Source organism: Rutidosis leptorrhynchoides, chromosome 2 (genome assembly GCF_046630445.1).
Source record: "Rutidosis leptorrhynchoides isolate AG116_Rl617_1_P2 chromosome 2, CSIRO_AGI_Rlap_v1, whole genome shotgun sequence".
Taxonomy (NCBI): domain Eukaryota; kingdom Viridiplantae; phylum Streptophyta; class Magnoliopsida; order Asterales; family Asteraceae; genus Rutidosis; species Rutidosis leptorrhynchoides.
The window spans coordinates 93,738,106-93,764,603 of NC_092334.1; the positions used below are offsets into that span (position 1 = coordinate 93,738,106).

Consider the following 26,498-nt stretch of genomic DNA (forward strand, 5'->3'; position numbering starts at 1 on the left):
GTTCATTACAGGCTTACAGCCATGATAGACTTTAAAAGACTCCGTAAGGAGATACGGAGTATTTATTGATAGATACATTTCGAATGCTGAACTGAGATCAGCATAATAACATAAAATGGGCAACAAGATGACTATTATTATAGAAATAATAAAAGAAGATGATGAAATTGAAGTAAGTTGGTTCATGTATAATAATTTCTCCCATTATAATAATTTCGTCTATTCATTTTTTTATCGACTACTAATTGATCAAATTAGTCAATATCTGATTAAATAAGTCCCAACAATAATCCTATATCTATTATAGAAAAACTTCATCATCTCAGTGAGTGACATACACAAGTACCTTATATCAGGTGGCTTCAAATTTTTATAATCATCTTAGTTGCAGCAAGATTTTTTTTATATCAGAAAAAAAAAAAAAAAAAAAAAAAAAAAAAAAAAAAAAAACCGTTCAACCCACCCTTTAAGCCCGCCGCCCACCGGCACGGCCTACACAGAGATAAATCGCATAACTTATGGCGAAAGGAACATGGGATAAAAATTGAACCCATGGCATCACCTCAGCATTGATGTTGCATCTCCTCGCCACTAAACTACCAACGCGGAAAATGAACAAGAATAAGGACTTTTTTTTTTTTACCTTTATTAAGATTTATCAACACGCATTATGAAGATTGGGCAAGAGACGAAGGTAACAAACAAAATTCTCTCACAGTGAACTTTTTACCTTTCAGATTTGTAAGTTGTAACATCATTTTTGTTCATCTTGTAATAATTGAGATTGAGATTGAGATACATAATAAAGCAAAGTAGACAAATAAAGGATAACACTCATTTACAATACAGCAATCACATTCTTCCATCTTGTATTAAAAACGATACATATGGCGTAACAACACAAAAATGATGTTAGGCAACTCACTAAATCATGTCAAGCACTTGGTAATCGGTTAAGGTCCATTTCAACTTGGTGAATCGTCCACTGCATATTCTCCAGTTTCTACAACAAAACAGACTCCGGCTTACCATCTAATCTAATGAATAATAATAACAACAAATAATGATAATAATTGAGTAACACTGGACCATGCTACGTACCTTCACCATATCCTGATATTGCCTTGCAATCGTGTCAAAGTGTGGGTCAACCCCTTGATATTCACGCAGTCGTGTTACCTACAAACAGCAACCCAAACAATTGTGTCAATTTGAGATATATTTAATATAAAGGGCTCGATTTGGGATGGGGTTTACCTTTATTGGGCCACAAAAGTTAAGCTCAAAAATTTTACTAAAAAGGAAAGAGTCAAATGGGTTGAGAATGTAACCCAAAACCTTCAATGTCATAAGATTATTGTCGTAACCATATACTTCCGTAATCCTATTACACACATATTTACTTATTGAAATCAGAAAACAGATGGTTTATCAAAGGTCAGCCGACCCAATCCATTTTGACTTGTACTATGAGATTACATGTTTTGACCTGTTACCCAACCTGCTTTTCCCTCCAACTATCGATACACTCATTGTGCAGTCCCACACCAAAAATGTAGAAAGTATAATTTCTATCAACAATGATATGTAAATGTGCGCGACAATCTTACAGCTTTATTGTATGCAAGCGAAGCTTCTTCGGTAGCTTCGACTAGATATTTCCTGTAATACACAGTAAAATTAATCATCAAGATGATATAAAATGTTAAAATCAGAACGGAAGAATAATTCAAAGTTAACTTTTTCTTTCACCTTATTTTATGCAGAGCCGGAACTGATTCCTGTGTGTATGTCTCAAGCAGGAGAATATGCTCCAATACTCTGAACAAAACAATATCGTACTCAAAAAAAGTAACAGAAGTGTTTTGTTAAGTTGCAATAACCAGTTTTGAGAATTCTGAAAAAAAAAAACTGACCATGTTTATCATACTCTAATTGTTTATTGTTTATCATCATAATGTAAACTACCTATCTATTATTGATACCACTGAACATGTTAAATACTGATATTAATTTTAATTCTGTAAGTCACAATAATAACATTCAGAACAAGTATCCAAACCGAAAATTTCATAACATTTGCAATATAACATCAGGTTTACTATCGAGATTCCAAGAAAGTGAAGAAACACCAACCTCAATTTGGCGCTCATGGTTTCACATCTTTTGCACAACCAAGTCTTCTGTAGTTCGTCCTACAAACATTTATACAAATTATGTTTATATCGCACTTGTCCCCGAGAAAGAAAAAAAACATGTCTGACAAAAACACATGAAAGTTTTCTCACATATTTATGCTGATGTTGCAACTTTAAATCTCTAACAAGCTTAATAAGAACACCAAGAATCTGCTCCAAGACCTTCAAAAGAACATGTAATTTCACGTCAACCAAGACATTCAAACATATTGATTACAAAAGAAATTCAGCTAAGACCACAAAAACAAATGTGGTTATTACTTTATTTACATTGTAATATTCTGCAAAAAAAAAAATAATAATAATAAAAAAATAAAAAAAATAAATAAATAAATAAATGCTTATTAATTACATTGTAATATTCTGCAAACTTTCTGTCAGCAGAATATAGATCTTCACGTAATGCTCCTTCTTCTCTTTCAATGTCTTCAATAATTAACTTTACCCTGTTTTAAAAAATAAGTCAGTATATTTAAATATTTTAATTATAGAACTGCTTGTGGTATTTGGATATACAAACGTTAAAAAGGCCAATTTATACATATACTATTATCCAATGCATAACCACATTTCATTCATTAATCAATCATCAAATTAAGAGAGTATAAAATTACAAACCTTTCTGGAAGCCGAGCGCTTGAATTTTGACTGCCAGTTGACTTAACTGCAGTACAAGAAAGTGTTACAAAACTTGAATGTCTTTATATATCTTACGTATTATATAAAGTTCATGATAAAACCTTAGATTTAAGTGTGTACCTTGATCATCTATAAAAGCATCAGCTAACTTATCACATTTTGACTTTAGACGATGCTCAATTTCACGAATAAGTGGCATCTGGTATTCTGCCACATCCTACATCATATCAGAATTACAAAACAATCACATTAATATTAAAAAAAACATCCACAAAAACTGTACTCATAAAAGTTATAATTATAATTTATAATAAACGTTAATTACAAGTTTATAGCCATACCATCGGCAACGGTGCATGTTCGACCTGACTTTGCCACAAATAAGCAGGTGTAATTCCAAGAAAACGATCAGGAACACCACCAACACAAGGATCATTTGCATCATTAGTCCCAACAGGAAACACATTAGTTGTTGACCCACCCGTGTTAATTGTAGACATGTTTGTGTAGTTACTTGAATTTGAGCTTATTGTGATACTTGTACTCGTACTATCGAGTGAGCTTCTTGATAAGACACTCATTTTCTCTATTTCTTCCTCGTGAACCTCGCCATCTTTTGAAATTAGAGGAAGTCTTAATCTCTGAGCAGCTTCTGCAACAACTAATCGATGCTCAAGTGCCTCATATACCTGTATAAACAACATTAGCATAATACATAATACATACATTCAAAATGAAAGTACGAACAGTATATGGCAAAGTATATGAACAAAACCCAAAACATTAAAATGAAACCTGAGGGGAATTCTTGAGACCGAGATTGGTGTTTAAACCCTGCATATCTCGAATTCCGCCAAGATTAGCTACCGAAACAGCTTGCTGATAATCTTCAACCATACCAATTGCTTCACAGTATATAGCCTACATTTCAAATCGTTACACTAAGAACAAATAGTAACAAATAAACAAAATGTGCACAAACATTATCTAGGTATCACATTATGATCCAGTAACAACACATCATCCAAATACATAAGATAGGTGCACAGTTTTGCACAATGCATCTGGATTAGGTCCATAGCATAAACTATGATTTTTTTTAGATATGAACAAATGTCTGAATGTGCATCCGTTTATTTACACATATGTGAATTTAGAAAAAATTTAGACTTTAAGTACCTACATAATTCATTCTAACCATTTTTATTTTTATTTTTATTAATTTTTGTGTTCTTACTTAATCCTTTCACTTACATCTATACATACACATATGTAAATTAAATGAATTTGTCGACTTTAGAGTACAAGCACAATTGTATCTCCATAAGAATGTCTATAATTTAAGCATAAATTCCAAACCCTAGTAGTAACCTAAATTAAGTTTCTAACTAAATAACAAAAATTAAAATATTCAGATCATGAAACAAAAATGAAAATAAAAAATCGGAAGTTACCATAGCCTCCAAATAACGTAACCTTTCTCTGGACATTTCCTCACGCGCCTGAAACGTAAACATTAAATAAATAAATTTTTAAAATTAAATAAAAATTGTTGCAACTAAGAAAGTAAAGTGATGAAATGTGAAATTGGAGGTACAAGTTGGAGATCGTTGTAGACAGATTTGGTGATGAGAGATCCATCGGGAGCTAAACAGTGACGCTCTAATTGATCGATTAATTGAGTTACATCCGGTGCTAGATTTTGCCCTGATTTCGCCATTTTCAATTTTGTTTGTTTTTTTTTTTTTTTCTCTTTCCAAAATTCCTATTTGAATACTTTATTCCCCGGTTAGGTTGCCCGGGTTTGCATTGGCCTGCCGTTTATTACAAATTACAAAACATGAATATAAAAAAAATTACGCAATTGGTCCCTTTTGTTAACTTAAAATTATGCGGATTTTCGGCCTGCGATTTCGGTGCGTTTTTCGACCCCCGTTCTGTACGTGTTTTCAACGCGCCTTTTTCGAGGCGCGTTTTCGACTTGTGTTTTCGTTGCAAAAACGGGGTTTAAAAAATACATCAAAAACGGGGTCCTAAAAAGGCGCGTGTTCGGAAGACACACATCAAAAAATACAATAAAGAACAATTTTACTAGCCCGACCCGGGTCTTGATCCAACCCGACCCGGGTCTCGACCCAACCCGTTCGATCCATTTCAATTCTGACCCATTTCAACCCATGACCCGTTTCAACCCAAACCCATTTGATCCTTGACCCAAACCGACCCATCTCGACCCGTTTTCCAGGTATTCAGATAATGCGGATAGTCCCTATACTTTTTTTATGTGATTGATCATCGTGGTTCACACAAGTTACGCCGGTTGTCCTTGTACTTTTTTTGATAGGGAGGAGGAAAAAAGAGATTTTACAATGAAGCTTTAGCATAGATAATTCACAAGAAGACACATGGAAATGAAATTTTCGAGGAGCAATCTTGTTCCGCAAAAGATCAAACTTTTGTTTGGAGAACACTAAAAAGGAGATTTTTGGTTAGTGGAAACGGAGAAGAGATGCATAATAAATATTCACTCCACGAGATGCCTCGTATGGGATAATGATCGAACTTTAGTTTGTTAGATGTTATAGTTGAGCTCAGTGGTTTGCGTGTTTGTAAGTTTGTTTGGGGTTCATTTTTCTGATGAATTCTCCATTCGGTTCTAATATATTCGTTTTTTTTCGCCGAAGAAAAAAAACATGATACGAAAGAATAGAAATTTAAAGGTTCTTGGGAAATAATGGAAAACGCTTTTACTAACAATATTCAAGTGCGAAACTATGAATAGATATCCAAGAGGATGAAGGATATATTGATTGGCATCAATGGCTCAATGAGTGATAAATACAAGTTTACGTGAGCAAAAATTGCAGGTAGGAAGATCGTCAGGTGTCAGGTTTTGGACGCCACAGAAGTCCCACTTTAGTGGTTTCCTGGCTAAAAAATTTCCCAATTGGAGTGTTGGCTATGATACGATAAGCTTCAGAATTATAAACCAACAGACTCATTGAGTTTTTGAAGAAACAAACTTTTTAAGCTTATAAAAAATTTTAATGAGTCAGTTGACAAGTGTAAATCGACGGTTCTTAACATATTGGAATAAAAAAGCCCATTACAAAGAGTTAAAGGTGCATTACAACTCAATAGCGTACAAGAAGACCATTATTATTATTATTATCCACAAAAAAACAAGAGAAATGAAAGGAGACAGTATTCCCGCGTTATTACTGACTAGCAAAATATTAAAGTTTCGCTTAGTATCTTAGAACTTGAACATGGGAAGCTTCTATTTAATCAGGTTCCTAATCACGTATTGAAGGATACCACCATGATCGAAGTACGTCAATTCCACCTGCAAAATCAAACAAGTATAATTCAAATCACAAATAGTTTCACACATGTTTCTACTGAATTACAATAAACCCTTAGATAACCACACACACAAAAAAGAAAAGAACGTACCTGTGTGTCAAATCGAACGGTACATGTGAAGGATTTACCATTGTCAGTTGTAACAGTAACATCTTGTCCAGGCTTAATGTCACTTGCTTTCGACGGCAGGTCAATAGTGTATCGTTCATGACCAGTCAAACCTAATGAATCCGCATCCTCACCAGCCTTGAAACAAAGTGGAATAATACCCATTCCAACCAGATTACTCCTATGGATTCTCTCAAAACTCTTAGCTATCACCGCTTTCACCCCCTGAAACATTCACAAATTCAAAGTTATTCCCTCTTCAATCATCATATTGACAATTAAAAAATTAAATTAGTTAATTAAAAAAAAAAAGTCACCTGAAGCATTGGACCTTTAGCAGCCCAATCTCGAGAACTACCACTTCCATATTCAGCTCCGGCCAAAATAATAGTATCCTGCCCAGCCTCTTTGTACCTCTGTAAGATTTGGTCCATAAAAGATTAGTGAACTTGAAGTTAATTAATAAATAAATTAAAACAAATAAACATGTTCTGTAGCATACCATTGCTACTTCAAACACAGAAAGCTTCTCCCCAGTAGGAATGTGAACAGTCTTGGGTCCCACCTCCCCATTTAACAGCTTATTAACAATACGGATATTCGCAAAGGTTCCTCTGGCCATAATTTCATCGTTGCCACGACGACTACCATAAGAGTTAAAGTCCTTACGATCAACACCGCGTTCAAGGAGGAACTTTGCAGCAGGACTGTCCTTGTGGATACTGCCAGCTGGAGAGATATGGTCGGTAGTAATACTGTCACCAAAGTTGAGTAAGCAGTAAGCATCCTTTACTCCATGAGGACCTGGTGGGTCCATGGTCATGCCCTTGAAATATGGTGGCTCGTGAATGTAGGTTGAGTTAGGATCCCATGAATAGAGACTTGATGAAGGGACAGATAACTTATTCCACATTGGATTTCCTTGTGTGATCGCTTGGTAGGTACTCTTGAACATATCCGGCAACACGCTCGACTGAACCACCTGTTAATTACTGAAGTATCAGCACTAAAAAGATTTAATTATGGCTTAAACATGAAGAAAGTAAGATCAAAAAGCGTAAGTACCTCAGCAATTTCTTCATTACTCGGCCACACATCCCTAAAGTACACACACTTTCCATCCTTGGTAGTCCCAATTGGCTCCTTCTCGAAGTCAATGTCGACCTAAACACAACATTTAGATAATCTTTAGAAATTCAACCGAAACGTAAAAGCTGAAAAAATAGAAATATAAGGCGTCCACGTACTGTGCCTGCAAGTGCATAAGCCACAACCAAGGGAGGTGAGGCAAGATAGTTTGCTCTTGTTAGTGGATGAACACGTCCTTCAAAGTTACGATTCCCAGACAGCACAGCTGCAGCAACGATATCTGCAATGTACACCACAAAATGCTATTAAAATAAAGGACTAAATATAACACCAGCTAGGATCTAGATGGTAAATTAATCACATTTATACCATTGTCTGTAATCGCAGATGCAACCGACTCATCAAGATCCCCTGAGTTACCAATACACGTGGTGCACCCATACCCTACTATATTGAATCCCTGCTGGTCCAAGTACTTTTGTAGACCACTACATAAATACAAGAGGATGGATCATCAGCTTTATATAGAAATAACAAAAAACAACAAACAGCAGACGAGTTTTGCACTAGTGACAAAATTTGTTGTTACCTCTGAAGCAAGTATTTTGTAACAACTCCAGAACCAGGAGCAAGACTGGTTTTGACCCATGGCTTAACCTGTAAAGTGACATGAAAGATTAGTTCAACATAAAGTAAGATTTTACCATGCATGGTATAAACGAACTCACACCAGATTAAGATATGTATTGTAACATTTTAAATACGGTGTAGTGTACCAACCTCCAAACCAAGTTCACAAGCCTTCTTTGCAACGAGACCAGCTCCAAGCATGACACTAGGGTTTGATGTGTTTGTGCAACTTGTAATGGCTGCTATCACAACACTACCATGTTTCAGTTCAGCAGTTTGACCATGAAATGGAAAGCTCACAACTTTGTCTTGTGCATCCTTTGGTACAGCAAATCCCTGAATGACACATTTAAAAAGGTTAACTAATTCACACGTGCAAGTTCATGGTTTCTATTTCCCTTTATTGCAACAATCAAATAAAATAACTGAGTGTCATAGTCAAATTCAGTTTATCAATGAATGCTTATTTAAAACTGAAAAAGATATCTCACCTTAAATCCAACTTTGTTATCAAGACAAGAATGCCAGTCAGACTTCATTTCTTTAATGGGAACACGGTCATGCGGCCTGTTAACAAGAGAGCAGTGAAATACTTGAGTATGGATTCCAGAAAATATAAGAAATAGCATACAAATATTGTACAAAACTGCAAAATGGCATACCGCTTGGGACCAGAAATACATGGTTCAACATCACTTAGTTCCAGTTGAAGATAAGATGAGTAGACTTTCTCTTGTTGAGGCTGATTTCACACAAGTGACACAACATCATTAGTAATGCATAATGAGTGCACAAAAACAGGTCTAAACATGAAAGGAACTAACCTGACTATAATCGACAAACATGTTGTTTGCTCGCAAGTATGCTTCAATCATAGCCACCTAAAAGAAACAACACCAAAAACACTATAAAACGCCATAAAACCAGCACACTATCAAACCATCAAGTGAAACTTTCGATAACAAAAATGAATATATGGATAAAAACTTACAGTATCATCACTTCTTCCTGTTAACTTGAGATATTGTAGTGTTACATGATCTACAGGGAAGAATCCCATGGTTGCACCATACTCGGGTGACATATTAGCAATAGTTGCTCTATCAGCTAAAGACAGTTCACTCATACCCTCACCTACATGTATGAACCACAACAACATAAGTGATCTTCATAAAAAGTGAAATGAGACAGCTAAATAGCCAACTTAAAAGATTTCATAGCTGGCTGCAAAACATTACCAAAGAACTCAACAAATTTTCCAACAACACCATGCTTTCTCAACATTTGGGTGACAGTTAACACCAAATCAGTGGCTGTAACACCGTTTTGCAACTTTCCAGACAATTTGAACCCAACAACACCAGGCAAAACCATGCTCATGGGCTGTCAAACACAAATACAAAAGTTAACAACTTTAATCCAACAACTATTGGACTACCATATACGTTGAATAACACAAACAAACTATACCTGGCCAAGCATTGTAGCCTCGGCTTCAATTCCTCCTACACCCCAGCCAGCAACTCCCAACCCATCAATCATAGTTGTGTGGGAATCAGTTCCAACAACACTATCAGGATAGAGAAGGCCATCAGTGTTAAAGACGACCCGTCCAAGATACTCTAGATTGACCTGGATATTTGAAAATGAAAAACTTAGTTTCAAAATCAGATATTCAAAGGAAGTAAACAAAATCCAAAGTGTAACCTGAGCCAAACATTTAGAACCATTATTCAATTGGTTGGATCTTTACCTGATGAACAATACCAGATCCAGGAGGGACTACAAGCATGTTGTCAAAGGCGTGTGATCCCCATTTCAAAAAGGCAAACCGCTCATTGTTGCGCTGAAATTCAAGGTCCATGTTGGCTTGGACAGCATTTGCACTTCTTGCAACATCAACCTGGACTGAATGGTCGATCACAAGGTCTACAGGTACCTGAGACATACCAATATTCAACCCTCAGTTTAGTAAAAGCAAATAAATGAATGATAAATGTGTAGTCTTATCCAATGTGTTGATGATCTATAACGAAAAGCAAATAGTTTAATGAACACTCACCAAGGGATTGATCTTCTTGGAGTCACCACCAAGCTTGTTCATTGCATCTCGCATACAAGCCAGGTCAACAACAGCTGGAACTCCAGTAAAATCCTAAATGCATATCATGAATCATCAGAGCTGAACAAACAGTTGCAAACTGACATACTTCAAAGTATAATGGTAAGTAGTACTAACCTGTAAGAGAACACGAGCAGGTTTGAAGGGGATCTCCACTTGCTTTGGTGAAGTATTTTCCCAATCAATAATCTTTTCAACATCGTTCTGGGTAACTTGAAAATTATCACAGTTGCGTATGGCAGACTCCAAAAGAATCTTAATAGAATACGGGAGCTTGTCTGCAAAATGTAAAATATCATATACAAAGGCTAAAATAAGAATCTCTGGAGGTGAATTGATGAGCTCATTAACAGATAAGAAATAAGCAGAGAGTACAAATGAACGTTAACATTAAATATTAAATATTAACTTCAAAATACAGAACATGTTTTATGCTATACACAAACAATGTGAAAAGTGATGACATAAAAATATCAATTTACAAGGTTATATGATCATCAGACTTAACAGATTACATAAATAGGTCAAAATGAAACTTTCTAATGAGTAGCGAATTACAAGTTCATACCAATCCTGGGATCATTTAGAGCAGGAAGACTGTAAAACTTTCCAAATTCGCCTCCTCCGGGTCTTGGAAGAGCGGTGAATATGCTCTTGAAAGGATTTTCAGAAGCTGCATCGTTCAACAGACAATTAGTATCAAAGAAGTTACCTTTATTCGAAGTAGCAATAGAATCGATTCCAAGTTATCCATATAATAAAAGTTATCTCATCAACTTTTATATAAGACACTGAATACTTTTTTAAGCAACAATATAAGCGAATCAAATAAAGCCAATATTCCCCTAGGATCAAAAATGTACAATTACACAATTCCATAATATTCATAGCAAATCCAGATCAGCAGCCATCTTCAATAAAATAACAAAAGGACTAATACATAACTTAATACGTCAGCTAAATACGTGTGATCGTAGGTCAGCAGATGACAAACACTGAATTAATAGCAACACATTAAATAACCAAAAAGGTCAAACAGAAATCGATATAAACTTCGTTGACTAAACCTAAATAATTAATAATCAATCAATAAAAAAGTCGATCATTAGCAACAATATACATATGTATATGTATGTATAAATATAAGGAAGGATATAGATATACCCATAGAAGCGATGTTTCGGTGAAATTGTTGAACAACGGGAGCAACGGTTCCGATCTGAGCCCTAACAGCGACACCTGATCTCCAATTAACACCGTGACTCCACCGTGAAACAGTACGTAACGACGGTGACGTATAGCTGATCGATCGGAGCGGTGTAAAACGAAGGAAAGTTGTAGAAGGTTTTGATAAAATAGAAGGAGAGAAACGAACTGATGAAGTGGTAATTGCTGTTATATGCATAGTTGGTGAACAAATTAAATTAAAAACCCTAAATAAAATAAAAATCAAAAAGTAAAATAACGATGAGAGAGTTGAAAATGGTTTGTGGCTGTTTGAGGAAGTTGGATCTGGTGTGGGGATGTGTAGAGGAAGAGTGTGAGGGTGAGTAAATGAGTGGTGAGAGATGATGATCTTTGTGTGAAAGGGAAGATCAACGGTTCAGATATAGGGTTTAACGGTTGATTTTGAGTCGGCTAGATATATAAATTGAGTGTGGGGTGCACACTCCATTTTACCTGATCTTTTTTATACAGTTTTTTGGTGAATATTTTACTTTGCATAACACGGAATGTTTAAGATGAAAATTTCATTTTATGCTATATTACCATGTTGATTCTATATCTATATTCTATATACAGCTATACTTGATATTGATATACGGAGTACTAATAATCGTTCTTATATAAGTAAAGTGTTGTAAATTACAACATATTATAGATATGTTTTAAAGTATTAAATTAAATTATTATTATTATTATAATACAGCATTTTGAGAGTGTAAATAAAAATGATGGTATGTGAATAATTTCACTTTAAAATATTTTGTTAACAATAGCATTTTGTAATAAGTTTAAGTCACGGAGTATTATGTTTACTTTGAGCTTTTTTGGTGTAACCAAGATTTTCTGAATAGATTTAACAATTAAAGTTTACAGCTTTTTTAAACAAAAGATTTTTTTAATGTGGACTTTGATTTAATTGGATTTTTATTTGTATATATGTAATTTTCATTAAGAAAACGTTCGTTAAAATAAAAAGAATTTTCGTAATCGTAACTTTGATAAACATTTCCTTTTCCCAAGAATGCCGTGGGCGATTTTGTCACGATCTTATCTAAACAAAATGTACTATTAATATTATATTATTATTATATTCATTTATATGCACTTAATATATTATTTTATTAAGTAAAAATTCAAATGATTCACAATCTACGTGAATATTATACATTTTGTTGTGAACTAGTGTTCGAACCCTCGCTTCGCGTTAGGGATCGGTTTTCAATGTATTATATTGCGTTTAGTTTGTAAAATTATTTCGTGGCTAAAGATGATATCGTTGAAGCGCAATTCGATTCGAACTAAAAGGTATAATCCGTGAAAGATTTAAATGTTATTTTAAATTAACAATATATGTACATCTCCGTGTTTCACTATGGAATTGTCGACTTTTAAAAATTTAACTCAAAATCGACGTGTATGAAAAGTACCTCAAATATTTAGCGTTTTTTAAAAAGCGTCTGTTTTGCGTATAGTTAGTGACAGTGTGCTCATAAAATTATTTCGAATTTAACGATGGTGTCAGAAAAATTTAACTCGTTGCAAGCGAGAAGATATGGCCCGTTGAATATTTGGGTGGAGTTTATTTAGATTTTTTTATGAAAATGAGTATTTGACACTTTGGGGGGTCGATTTTAATATTTGAACAAACTATGGAGGCTTTTTTGAAAAAAAAGGTGAAAAAAGGGAAAAAAAAGTGAAAGGACGAAAACGCCCCTGGTGACTATTAATCGTTTTTGTCTATTAGGTAGTATATAAAGTATGTGGTCGATTTATAATGAATGAGAAGTTTAATGGTTAAAGCATAAAATGCTAAAAGTTTGTAGTAAATTTGTAAAAGCTATAAAGTTAACTGTTATATATTTTAAGGCTAAAATGTAAATAAGTAAAAGATTGGGGGTAGTTTGTGAAAATTGTGAGGTTTACCATTCACTTTGGATATACCTTTTAGATATATAGATATAATAGCTATATAATGGAACTTTTTTGTGTATAGCAAGATATATTGGGTTTATATAAGAGGTGTTTCTTTCAAACTTTCACGTATGTAATGACTACAAAAAAGGTTAAAAAAAAATAGATGCATATATGACACCAACAAACACACAAAACCCTAACCCTAAATTCCTCATAGTAGTAACAGTAGATGAGGAGGAAAACCAGATGAACATATTCAAAAGAGCTCTAACTGGTGATGTAGCTTCAATGGATATCCTAGAGCAACTCCAAAATTTGTGTGATGAAGAAGGATTGAATAACTACATAATCAAGTACTTGGGAGGCCTTGATGTTATGCTTATTTTTGATTCTCCAAATACGGTCGAGAACATCTTAATAGATGAAAACCACAACATAAAAAGATGGGTGAAAAATCTACGTAAATGGGACACTGAATTTCATTACACCGCAAGACTGGTATGGGTTAGCATCTATGGGGTTCCGATTCGTTACTGGACGGAGAATACATTCAAAAAAATCGCACAATGGTGGGGGCCCATCATTGATACCAAGAATTGTAGCCTCGATGATCACAACCAAAATTTAATCTCAGGGAAAGTGCTAATAAAAGTCCATCGTCCGAAACCTATTAAAGAATCATTAAAGGTCAAAACAAAATCGACAATGTTCTATGTTAGAGCAACAGAGAAATGTTGTGATGTTTTCGAAATGGACATAGGTAAAGAAGATTCTATTAGTGAATGGTACTCGGAAGATAACTCGGAATTCGAAATTAATTTCAACGATGATAGAAGATCAGAAACGGAAGTTCCGGCAATGAAGATTCCAGAAAAGGTGGAAGATCAAGGGTCTAAGTGTCTTGAAACATGTGACAGCTTTCAAATTAAAGATGGCGCACTTCCAAAGGTTAATCATGATGTCCACTCGAGAAATAAAAAGCAGATAATTAAAATAGTGGAAATTCAAATAGCTGTGAAGAAGGGACCTACGTAAATCTCAACTCAAAACATGCTGACAACCTTCAATCCCATGGGCCATTACCTCCAAGCCCATTAACCCCCACAATCATCCCAAAAAACATACCGATTACCAGCCCAGCAGATAAACAAGTCCCCAGTCCATCTAACCGCACCCAAAACAAGCCCATAAGCCCACCAATCTCCAAAAATACATTCTTTTCCAGCCCAACAAAAAATCAACACACCACCCCTTCTATTCCTATTCAAACCAATAAAACCACAAGCCCACCATCTCACAAAAAATCTCATGTTCCGTATAGCTCATCAAATTCCACCCAATACAAGCAATCCACTAAAATGCTAAACCATAATCCCATTCCTGACATGTCAACCCATAACCACAAACAATCAAACAACAACCAAGGAACAAGCCCAGAGATAATATTCAAAGCTTTCAACAATCATTTGGGCACATGTGACTCAACTAAAATCGTTATAATTTCCGATCAAATCATATCAACAACACCAAGCCCACTCAGAACGGTTAAACTGTTCGAATCCAACGAACCCATAAATAATCGAAGCCCAATAACCCAAGACCACTCAAACCCACTAAACCAATATGTTTCACCAACTCAATTCGTTCCACAAATCCCACAAGCTCCTATCAATTTGAATAACATACGTGAACCAAACTCCTCTTTGAGCTTGCTTACCTTCAACTCTTCGAAACTGAAATCCAAATTACCCTCCTCAAACAAACCTCATAATCTCAAACCACCTACGAAACCTCCAACAAAAAACAGTAACCGAAAGATGAACCCCAAAAGTACGGTTTGCAGTTTAAAAACCTCATTACGCTTTCTCCAATTAAAAAACTTAGCTAGACAAAAACCAAAGTCGAGTAAAAACAAATCGAAATCCTCAAGTGGAGCAGTACAAAAGGAAAATACAAGAAGTCTATCATCTCTCAATTCCTCAGAAAGTGTTGGTCAAGATGATTTTGGATCCAAGATTGGTCTACGTTGGGATAAAACATCCCAATGAGACCCAAGAGGTATTCATATCGATTGCATTCTTTTCCATAATGAAAATTCTTTCTATTAATATCCGTGGGTTCAGAAAGGATGATGATTCCGAAATTAAGGTTAGTTGGTTTAGGAATATATGATTAGTTGAATTGCCGGATGTAGTGGTCGTGCAAGAAAGTAAATGTAACGTGGTAAAAGATAAATGGGTCGAGTTAATATGTGGGTCGTCAAATTCCAACTACATCCAAAAGCCTAAGATCGGAAAATCGGGTGACTTAATGATAATATGGGATACGTCCAGACTGGTTGTCAATGAGGCAGTAGAAAGACGTCACCTTCTTGCAATAAAAGGTAAATGGAGATGTAAAGAGAATGAAACGGTAATAGTAAACGTGTACGGGCCCCATAAAGATCCTTATAAAAAGTCATTCTGGGAAAGCTTGGATGGTTTCATGAATCTATCAGGAGTTGACTGGGTGATTTGTGGCGACTTCAATGAAGTCCGCAACTACTCAGAATGCCAAAACAGTGTATTCGTGGAAAGTCGGGCAAAACTATTTAATAGTTTCATCGAAAACAACCATCTAATTGAGGTTCCATTACTTGGAAAAAGGTTTACAAGGATAAGTGACGACGGAAAAAAATTTAGTAAACTTGACAGGTTCTTAGTCACGGAAAGTTTTCTTCACTCGTGGGGAGATATCTCTGCAATTGCACTTGACAGACGAACGTCGGACCACTGTCCAATTATACTCAGAGATAAAGATGTCGATTTTGGGCCCAAACCATTTAAATTTTTTGATGAATGGTTGGAATGTAAAGAGATTGAAAAAATCAGAATAGATGCCTGGAACATACTGGTAACGATCTCTCGTCCTGGCTGCTATTTTTGAAACAAATTAAAAAAACATAAAGTGAGCTTTAAAGATATGGAGTAAGACTCGTTATGGTTTGATTGATGTTGAAATTGAATCTTGGAAACATAAGGCTCTAGAATTCGAATCGAAAGCTGATCAGGGGATGTTAACAGATGATGATCGAGATACATGGATTGAAGCCAGAGCCAAATGGTTGCGAAAGGAAAATGAAAAAGCAGGAATGCTAAAACAAAAATCTAGACTTAAGTGGGTAGAGGAGGGCGATGATAACACGGCATTCTTTCATGCAACAATCAGAAGAAGGAATAATGTTTCTAGTATTAGAGGCCTTCATATCAGTGGGGTTTGGGAAGAGAGTCCTGATGCGATAAAAAGGAAATATTTACCTTTTTAGCAGAATATTTGAGCATAAATAGTCTTCAGTCCCGGACCTTAACTGCTTAGATGAATTCCTTTTTAACAAACTTACTGAAGAAGATATCAATATGCTTGAAGCCCCCTTCTCAGAGGGAGATATTTGGAATGCAATTAAGGAATGTGGTGCATCCAAAGCACCGGGCTCGGACGGTTTCAATATCAATTTCTATAAGCAATTTTTTTTGCTAATAAAAGAGGATCTCATAAAAGCATTAGAATGATTTTGGGCTCGTGGAGAGATTTCAAAAGGATGCAACGCCTCGTTCATCACTTTAATTCCCAAGAAGCAAGATCCAATTAATCTCGGAGACTATCGACCAACTAGTCTAATCGGGAGCTATTATAAAATAATAGCTAAAATTCTTGAGAGCCGGATACAAAAGGTAATCCCTAAACTCATTAATATGGAACAAAGTGCTTTCATTAAGGGGCGTTACATTCTTGATGGTGTTTTGGTGGCTAATGAAGTTGTGGCGGATATGAAACATCGGAAAAGTAAAGGGTTAATCTTCAAAGCCGACTTTGAAAAGGCTTTCCATAGCATTAATTGGTATTTTTTTTTCAAAATCATGTAGAGAATGGGATTCGGGGTTAAATGGAGGCTATGGATAAAATCATGTTTAGAGTCGGCATCGATTTCGGTACTAGTCAATGGCTCTCCGACTAGCGAATTCAATCTTCAAAGAGGCATCCGTCAAGGGGACCCGCTATCATCTTACCTTTTTATTTTGGTTGCCGAGGGGCTAAATGTACTTATTAAACGAGCCTTAGAATCAAACATGTACGAAGGGTTAGAAGTGGGTGTAGAGAAGGTGTCATTGTCACACCTACAATATGCCGATGATACGATCTTTTTTGGTAAATGGAGTAGAAAAAATGTCGGGAACCTCTTCAAACTCTTAAAATGTTTTGAAATATTTTCGGGCTTAAAGATAAACTTCGCGAAAAGTTATTTATATGGAATTGGTGTCCAAGAGAATTCCGTAACAACAATGGCTAATTATATTGGATGTCGGGTTGGATGTTTTCCATTCACTTATCTAGGTTTACCTATTGGTCAAAAGATGAATTGTACTTGTGATTGGGATCCGATTGTGGAAAAAATACAAATTAGGCTAGCGGATTGGAAAGCAAAATCGATGTCGTTCGGGGGACGCTTAACACTTATCAAGTCGGTTTTAAGTAGCCTCCCATTGTACGCTTTCTCCCTATTCCGTGCTCCATCGTGTGTCATCAACATGCTCGAGAGTTTGAGGCGTAAGTTTTTTTGGGGCGGGTCGGGTGATAATTCAAAGATGTCCTGGGTTAAATGGGAAAATATTCTTTTACCTTATGGGGGCGGGGGGCTTAACATTGGGTCTTTGAAAGCAAAAAACTTATCTTTATTATGTAAATGGTGGTGGCGGTTCCGCACCGAAAATGATGCTTTTTGGGTTAAAATTATCAAAAGCTTGTATGGGAGAAATGGGGGGTTGGGACCTGCCGAGAGCATTAACAACATGGGGAAAAAATCTACATGGAATACTATACGTTCTATTGGTCTGCAAGTTGACAACCTAAACATTACTTTCACCAACTTTTTTGATAAAGTCATCTGTAAAGGTGATCAATTCCTTTTTTGGAAAGATGTGTGGATAGGTGGACAAGCTTTATGTGAACGGTTTGGAAGATTGTTTCATTTAGAAAATTCTCAAGATGCAACGATTGGCGAAAGATTTGTAAAGGATGGATTTTCATGGAATTTCTCATGGGATTGGGTTAGATTGCCAAGTGGAAGAACAAACAAGGAACTCGATGATCTCAAGCTTTTGTTAGAACCATTTAAATATGGGCATAACGAAATAGACTCCTGGAAATGGAAATTGCAATCGAATGGACTCTTTACAACAATTCACTCACCACCATGATCGACTCAAATCTACTCCAAAGTGTACATGGGTCAAAGGAAACGCTGCAAAACAGACTAATCCCACAAAAAGTAGGTTTGTTCGTTTGGCGAGCTAAACGTAATCGACTCCCGGTGCGCGAAGAACTAAATAATCGGGGAATTGACTTAGATTCAACATTATGCCCGGTTTGTAACAATGAGGTAGAATCCGTGGAACACATACTTCTTCATTGCCCATTTGCAAAAGACGTATGGTCCAGGGTGTTTAAATGGTGCAAGATCGGAAATGTGTTAGAAATCAAGATTAGTGTAAATATTGTAAACTTTGGGGATCAGAAAATTATCATCATTTCCCTCAAATGACAGCAAGGATACAGCAACGTATGGATCAATACAGCCAGCCTTCCAAAGATAGAAAATTTCTTTCCATTCTTGTAGGCATATAAACGTTGGTCTCCTTTGTATATATAGGATCCATTGTAAATGATAAAAGCACCAATTCTAGTTTTATCAATTCAAAGCAATCAATAAAACGATCAATACTTTTCTCATTGTTTTATCAATTCAAACATGGCATCAGAGCATTGTTAATGATCCTGGATCATTTAACATCTGTTTTTTCATCATATTCATCTTTTTCGAATAACCTACAATGTCTGGAGAAGACAGTAATCCCAACAACCAGCTTATTACTGAACTAACTAGCCAATTGGCTAGGTTACTTCAGTCCAATAATGACAATCAAACACAAAGGTTACCAGATTCTTTGAAAATCAATGTTAACCTCAACAATTCCAATTTTTCATTGTGGTCTAGGATGATTAAGGTTGCCATCGGAGGCAAATCTGAGACCCTCCTTAAACATCTTACAGAAGACCCACCTGCAAGTGATAATCAAAAATGGAACCAGGATGACCTGGTTGTTTTTTCGTGGGTGATTCAAAACATTGAACCACAAATTGCAAGCAATCTTACTCAATTCCCAACTGCAAAGACTCTTTGGAATGCCCTCATCACAACTTACAGTTCAGGCAAAGATAAGTTGCAAACGTTTGATCTACACGTCAAAGCAAACAACATTAAGTAAGAAGGTAAGTCAATCGAAGATCTGTGGTTAAAATTACAAGGGATTTGGGGTGAGATTGAAACAAGGGATCTAAACCCCATGGAACACCCAAATGATATTATCAAATACAACAATATCAGATCAGAGCAAAAACTTTTTCAATTTTTAAACGCTCTGGATCACAAACATGATAATATCAAAAGGGAATTGCTTCGAATCGAACCCTTACCAACCGTTGAGGCAGCATATGCTGCAATTAGGAAAGAAAATGCTCACCAGAATATTTTTAACAACAAGATCGAATCCACAAACCACTCAGGCATAGCCTCTGGGTTAATTGCCCCTGCATCGAAAACCAAAGAGACCGATGGCCATGGCCTGTATTCAAAAAACCAGCGTAGATCAAATTACCTTTCATCCAAAGATAAAGATAATCTCGTATGTGAAGAATGTGGGATGAAACGGCACACCAAAGATCAATGTTTTCGACGGGTTGGGTATCCCGAATGGTGGAACGATGGTCACAAAAAGGGAAAAGTATCAATGGCAGCAGGAATGACGGTAACCAGAGGCAATCAAGAGACTACCAACTCCGGTACCACCACTGCTCAAGGAGGATTTGGGTTGATGGCGGCTGATAAACCTGCATCATCTTCCCCAGGTGGAGGTAAATTAGGGTTAGGGTTAGGGTTTACATCCAAACCCGTTCAATATTCGAATGGGGAGGAGACGGGTTATTTAACCCAAAATAAGTATCATTTATTGCATAAAGACCCCTCACCTAATTTCCCTTTAGAAATTAACCCCTCTTATGAAACTCTTGACAAAAAACAACCCCTGGTTAATCTAAATTTACCTAACAGACCCCCCAAAGATTGTGAATATCTTGAACAGTCCCATGAGCACAAAAGTAACCCTAAGTGTCAAATTTTTTTACAAAACAGGTCCTTTTCGACTAACGACGTTTCATTTGCTAATGTTATGTAACGACCCTACTTTTTCCGTTATCTTTTACCGTTAATTATTTAACGACCATTAACTGTTATTCGTGCCACGTCATTTCTATGACCTATATTATTATTTTTGTAATAATATATTAATTATTATGTGCTATATGAATATTTGTATTCATATTTTAAGTTATACGTTTTTACGTGTCGAGGATTTTTATCCGGCGAATCTTTTCGGTTTTCAAACCAACGGTTAGACTTTAGGGATTTTTAAATCCAAATTATTTAAATATGATATTTTGATGTCATATGATTATATATAGTGTTTATATATTTTATTCGTCGCGTATTTGTTATCTCTCCGAAAAATCAATCGCGTAGTAGCGTTTTCGCGTTTCGGGCTTCGATCGGGCGTTTGGGCTAAAAGCAATTACACATTTATCATTGTGGGCTATGTGGGGCCTACCCCATTCAGTTTTTGGCCGAAAAAAACCAAGGGAGGGGTGTATAGCCTCATTTTTTCCTCATTTTTGTAATTACACTCTCAAGTTTTTCCTCCTCCCTCTCCTCACTTTTGAGCCGTCGCCTACCACCACCACATTCATCATCATCTTCAACAATCAAGCAAGCAAATCAAAGGGCTTTCATCATTTCCGAATTCACCGCATCGTTCTCTACGTCTTTACCTTTCAATTCTCGATTAGGGTATAAACCCTAACCCTAGATTTTTAATTTTTCTTTATTTTTCTGTATTTTGATGTTATATTGATAGAATGATGATTACATGTTATTGTATTGATGATTGTATGCATAGAATTGCTCGATTATACATGTCTTCGGATTGATTAAATTGGGACAGCAGCTTTTTCGTTCATTTTTGGTTATGTAACTGATATAAAAGTGAAATTAATGTATCTAGATGAGTTCCTCTCATCAAGACATTAATTTTAGACTCCGTATTCATGTCATTTCGATTCCCGGAGCTTAAGATATGATTAAAATGGTATTTTGTTAAGATTGAAATATGAAAACGAATTGAACCAGGTTTGGTCTGACTTTGTGACCACTTTTAGAGTCTTTAGGGTGTACTAGTGTGTTAGGATTGATGATGGGATGAACTTTCATGTTCGGGTCATCTAAATCCGAGCCACGGATGACCCGTTATGACTAAAACATGTTTTTGAACGAATTGAAGTTCCAAGTGGTGTAATGGCTGATCATCATGACTTGGTTACTGTTCTTGGAGTGTTCTTGAGTGCACCAATGTGTTGGGTGGTTTGATTAGGCGGAGATATATATAAGGCTCGCCGAAAACCGACACCCGGGGCTCAAGATATGACCCGATGAACTTGTGATTAAAACTTATGATATAAATAATGATTTTCATTATTATTAAATTACTTATGATATAAAAAGTAATTATTATAATTTAAGACTTATGATATATATTTATTATATCATTTCATTATTACTTATGATTTAATTAACATTTTAATTAAACTTATGATTAATAATACTTTTATTATTAATGGAAACTACTTATGATAAGTATTAAACTTATATTATGAGATTATTATTATAAGACTTATAATAATGATTAATTAATTATTTAATTATTATAAGGCTTAGTTATTATTTAATTATTAAATACTTATGATTTAATAATTATAATTAAAAACTTATGATATGATTAATAATTCATTATTAATTAATAATACCTATGATATGATTTAAAATTTATTATTAATTAGTAATACTTATATTATGACTAATATTTAATTAATCAATTAAATACTTATGTTATATTAATTATATCATTTAAACTTATGTTAACTTTAATAATTCATTTTAATATAATTAAACTTATGTTATGACATAATTATACATATTTAACTTTAATTAACATTATAACTTATATTATTATTACACGTAGTAATTCACTTATGCTTACTAGTTAGTCTTGTTGGACTTTCTACCTTGTTGGGCCTTAGCCCACCCTACACTAGTTAGTGGACTATTTAATTAGCCCGATTATCATTAGCTAGTGATCCATTAATATGTAAGATAAATGCCCATTTATTAGAAGGAACATACTAGCATTTATGTCAAGTATTATCCTTAATGTTGCATGGGATCCCAACATAAGCACCAACTTTAGACAACCATTAACCAAAAAGCAAACTTTTGTCCCCCTTGTCCCCCCTCCAAATTCACGGCCCAAACCACCACCCTCACCCCCCATTCACCTATAAATACTAGCCTTATTCCATCCATTTTACACTTGCTTTCATTTGTAATTCACACACACACACTCTCTAATTCTCTCTAGTTCTTTCTCTCTCTAAAAGTGTAAGTATTTTGAATTTTTCTTCTTCTTCTCCTTCTCATCATCACGAATTCATCATCATCATCATCATCATCATCATCATGGGTATAGCTTTTTAGCTTTGATCTTGATTACATCTTGTAGATTCAAACTTAGATTTGAATCCTTCAAGAACATGGAAGATTCAAGCTTTCTAGCTTTGAATCTTCACCCACTTTGTAGATCTATATCTTTTAACTTTAAATCTTGTTATTTTGTTATAAAGATTCAAACTTGTGTTTGTAATCTCCATGTAACTTAAAGATCCAAGCTTTATGCTTCAAGATCTTCAAGAATAACCAAGATGCAAGCTTTCTAGCTTGAATCTTCATATCTTTTGTTGGATCTAAGTTTTCTAACTTATGATCTCATTACTTTGTTATAAAGGTCAAAACTTGTGTTTATGGTCTTCATATAACTTAAAGATCCAAGCTTTATGCTTCAAGATCTTCAAGAACACTAAAGGTTCAAGCTTTCTAGCTTTGTGACCTTAAAACTTGTGTGAAAGGGATCCAAGCTCTCTAGCTTAGGGTTCCATCACTTCATTTGACTTAGATTATGTTCATACTTGTTTGATTGATGTAAAGTTTGTAGCTTTAGTTGTAAATGGAACTTGTAATTGTGTTAAGACTAAGGATATGATGTAACTTTGGTTCATCATCCATCTAAGACTCTTAATTGAGTTGTGTTCTTACTTGATCTTAACTTATTGTGTGTTGATGGTGGAATCTTGGTCAAGGTGATGCTAACCCATCAACGAGTTGTACACTTGAAGCTACAAGCATCAAGGATGAGAACCGTGATGAGCATCAAGCACTAAGAACCAAACCAGAGCACTTGTTTACCATTTTTCGGGACCTGATCAGTAACATGGGCTACTGTAAAGTTGATTTTAAGTTATTTCGGTTCGATTAGATGATTTTCCGTTTAGGCCTCGTCTTAATCCGAGTTACGGTTTAGGATTTATGGCCCTCCGAAAGTCACTATGCCCTTGTAACGTTGTGCTGAAATTTCTGACCTACTCGCACTTAAACCATCGCCACGGTCAAACGAAGACAAGTTAATTTCTGAAAATTGATCAGCGATTAGAGGACTCACATACGGAGCCATAGCCACTGACTACGCGTCTTTTCGATTTACGTACAGGTCGTAGCAGCTGATCCAAGTCAGCCTATTGTTTTGACCTCTATACTTGATTTACTTACTTAGCTTTTATGATGATGAATGATGATGATGATGACACTTAAACTTATTTTATGCACTAATAGAACTTATAAAGACAACCTACTGACCTAGTAACCTTTGATTTAGGTTGACGACCTTTCGGACCGACTTACTACTTGCACACTTTCGTATCGACTTGTATTGTTTATTCACTGTGAGTTATAGCTTCCTTTTTTACTTATACTATTTTTGGAACTGAGAATACATGCGCTTTTTATGTTTTACTTACTTGACACGAGTACTTAAACTTTACATATGTGTGGGTTATATAATGACATAAAGATTCCCCTTAGCACGGTAACGTTTAATCATTGGTTTTTGAACCGGTGAACGCGAATATTATATATGGATCCATAGGGTTTGACATCCCCACTCGGGCTAGTCACGCTAGCATTTAACGGGTGTTTAATACTTCGAGGACATACGCACTTGCCAGGTGTACTTTTAGGGGGTGATATTTATATTTACGTTAAGTCTAGTTACCATGTGCCCATGGTTATACATATACTTTTCATACCATTTTGAAACATTGAAATCTCGTGGTCAATCTTATATTACTGTTACAATTTAAACTATAGCTCACCAACATTATTGTTGACATTTTTAAGCATGTTTTCTCAGGTGCTTAGAGGTATCTTGCTTCCGCTGTTAGACTTGCTATCTTGGTGTTATTGATTTGCTGTTAAGGACCTGCTGTGTTAGATTTCCGCTGCATTACTTAGAGATGTCTCAATCATGAAACTTTTAATTTGCATTCGAAACTTATGTTATTTGAATAATGGCTTTGTAATGACCTCTGTGTCACGTTATCTTTTGTAAAACGCTATCTTTTTATGAATGCAAACTGGTTTTCAAACAGCATATAGTATTTGACCGTGTAAAGATCCTGTTGTTGACGAATCGTACACGATGGTTTTGTACGGGGCGTCACATTTGGTATCAGAGCATTGGTTGTAGGGAATTAGGTTGCATTAGTGAGTCTTGACCAAGTCGAGTAGGATTCGCTAATAGGACTAATCTACAACTTGCTTGTTTACCTGTTTTTGCGGACCGCTACATGCTACTATGTTATATTACTGCATGTTACTGCTTATTACTACTGCATGCCACTGCTTACTTCTACTGCTATATGATCTGCTGCATGCTACTGCTTACTCTTACTGCTATGTGAACTCGTTGTATGCTATTGCTTATCCTCGCTACTACATACTACTATCTGCTTTTGATTGCATGTTACTTCTGTTTAGTACTGTTAATATTGCCATGCTATATACTGCTGTAGATGATCTAGGTTGCTGTAGTGCCTGATTACGTACTTTCTTCATGCCTGCTATTCGCTGTACCGACTTGGAAAACTTACCTTTCCTAGTTCAGATGTTTTTCTGAACCCTTTTCCCACACGTCTAACCCTAAGGATTGGTATTGTAATCCACCTGTTACTATCGTCCCACTGTTCTGGAGATCAAAACGATTCTTCGCGCAATCTAGGAGGAGTACCCCTCGGATTACACGCCCACTGAAGTTGATCCTCGGAGAAGGAAATATGTGAGGACTTGTCGGAGTAACCGCACCTCGCCGCACCCCGAGCTCACCCTAATTAGCCACGTACAACGTATGAACAATAGAAGGTTATTCAGTTTCCGTAATCTGACCCGTACCTCATACGCTTTCATGACCGTCACTTACCTCTTTCATTCTACACCACTACTCGACGATCTAACGACACTTCTGGACTTAGGTCCCTAACACCCTTAGGCATTGGAGAAGTCAGGAGGACATCTCCTTTCACAAGGTCATAGTGTTTTCTACTGATGCTCAGCCATACCCAAAGACTTGGGAGTCACCTCAAGGCATATCGTATTACTAATTGCTACACGTACAACTCGACGCGAGACCCAAATTGAATTTATAGAAAGGAACCTAACGACGTTACCTGAATCCGAACATTTTGAAGAAATTTCGGGATATTTAGGCATTGGTGCATGACCTACGGAACCTATGCACCTGCACCGAGAAACCGTGAGATTAATTATGTAGATTTTGAGATAGCATAGATAAAGCACCGTTGGATGAAATTGAGTAGAACTGGAAGTGATCACGTTACATTGACCATATGGAGTGATATTGGAATGAACGTACGATTTAGTACAATATAATGATGCCAGGCCAGCGTAATTATATTGAAGTGAATCATGCAGAAGTCCCAATGTTACTATATAAGGAATATGAAGTGATTCAAAGAAAATTTTGGTAGGAACCACTTGAGTATACGCATTATGGTCTGTTAGAAGTAGGGAAAGAATAACCACGTAGCCTAGATATTGTACAAATAGGACCTTGATTCATTTTGATAACCCGATAATATGTTATAGACACCCTGGACAC

General features: G+C 35.7%; 3 protein-coding genes across 4 annotated transcripts; 1 reads left to right on the forward strand and 2 right to left on the reverse strand.

Moving 5' to 3' along the window:
- Window positions 1-795: 795 nt before the first annotated feature.
- LOC139891170 (AUGMIN subunit 4) lies at window positions 796-4,563 on the reverse strand. Of its 2 annotated transcripts, none has more exons than XM_071874118.1 (13): window positions 4,435-4,563; window positions 4,292-4,339; window positions 3,633-3,758; window positions 3,179-3,526; window positions 2,958-3,054; window positions 2,817-2,862; window positions 2,551-2,644; window positions 2,289-2,348; window positions 2,137-2,195; window positions 1,753-1,821; window positions 1,611-1,662; window positions 1,102-1,179; window positions 796-1,003 (listed from the first exon to the last, which is right to left on the reverse strand). In XM_071874118.1, the coding sequence occupies exons 1-13, from the start codon at window positions 4,555-4,557 to the stop codon at window positions 935-937; spliced, it is 1,269 nt and encodes a 422-aa protein (XP_071730219.1). In that variant the 5' UTR covers window positions 4,558-4,563; the 3' UTR covers window positions 796-934. The 2 variants fall into 2 exon arrangements, with proteins under 2 accessions (XP_071730219.1, XP_071730218.1); XM_071874117.1 differs by having other exon boundaries at window positions 2,289-2,360.
- Window positions 4,564-5,899: 1,336 nt separating this feature from the next.
- Window positions 5,900-11,573, reverse strand: LOC139894356 (aconitate hydratase, cytoplasmic). Its single transcript, XM_071877593.1, has 20 exons — window positions 11,317-11,573; window positions 10,721-10,825; window positions 10,270-10,430; window positions 10,093-10,185; window positions 9,784-9,969; window positions 9,501-9,662; window positions 9,269-9,413; window positions 9,022-9,164; window positions 8,855-8,911; window positions 8,693-8,772; window positions 8,522-8,597; window positions 8,181-8,366; window positions 7,990-8,057; window positions 7,770-7,888; window positions 7,559-7,680; window positions 7,377-7,475; window positions 6,814-7,293; window positions 6,629-6,727; window positions 6,294-6,536; window positions 5,900-6,183 (listed from the first exon to the last, which is right to left on the reverse strand). The coding sequence occupies exons 1-20, from the start codon at window positions 11,555-11,557 to the stop codon at window positions 6,118-6,120; spliced, it is 2,931 nt and encodes a 976-aa protein (XP_071733694.1). The 5' UTR covers window positions 11,558-11,573; the 3' UTR covers window positions 5,900-6,117.
- Window positions 11,574-15,603: 4,030 nt separating this feature from the next.
- On the forward strand, window positions 15,604-16,597 carry LOC139888086 (uncharacterized). The gene is made up of 2 exons (XM_071871120.1): window positions 15,604-16,185; window positions 16,253-16,597. Exons 1-2 carry the CDS (start codon window positions 15,604-15,606, stop codon window positions 16,595-16,597), a joined length of 927 nt encoding a protein of 308 aa, XP_071727221.1.
- The last annotated feature ends 9,901 nt before the right edge of the window (window positions 16,598-26,498 follow it).

Bases quoted from the DNA above. Each gene is read 5' to 3' on its own strand.
- LOC139891170 (XM_071874117.1), bottom strand. From the start codon at position 4,557: ATGGCGAAATCAGGGCAAAATCTAGCACCGGATGTAACTCAATTAATC. The intron at 2,863-2,957 runs GTACACACTTAA...CTTGTACTGCAG, and splicing joins TGCTTTTATAGATGATCAAG to TTAAGTCAACTGGCAGTCAA. The intron at 2,645-2,816 runs GTTTGTAATTTT...TTTTTAAAACAG, and splicing joins AGCGCTCGGCTTCCAGAAAG to GGTAAAGTTAATTATTGAAG.
- LOC139888086 (XM_071871120.1), top strand. From the start codon at position 15,604: ATGATAATATGGGATACGTCCAGACTGGTTGTCAATGAGGCAGTAGAA. The intron at 16,186-16,252 runs GTAACGATCTCT...TGAGCTTTAAAG, and splicing joins TAGATGCCTGGAACATACTG to ATATGGAGTAAGACTCGTTA.
- LOC139894356 (XM_071877593.1), bottom strand. From the start codon at position 11,557: ATGCATATAACAGCAATTACCACTTCATCAGTTCGTTTCTCTCCTTCT. The intron at 7,889-7,989 runs GTAACAACAAAT...GTATTTATGTAG, and splicing joins ACAAAATACTTGCTTCAGAG to TGGTCTACAAAAGTACTTGG. The intron at 7,294-7,376 runs GTACTTACGCTT...AGTAATTAACAG, and splicing joins GTAATGAAGAAATTGCTGAG to GTGGTTCAGTCGAGCGTGTT.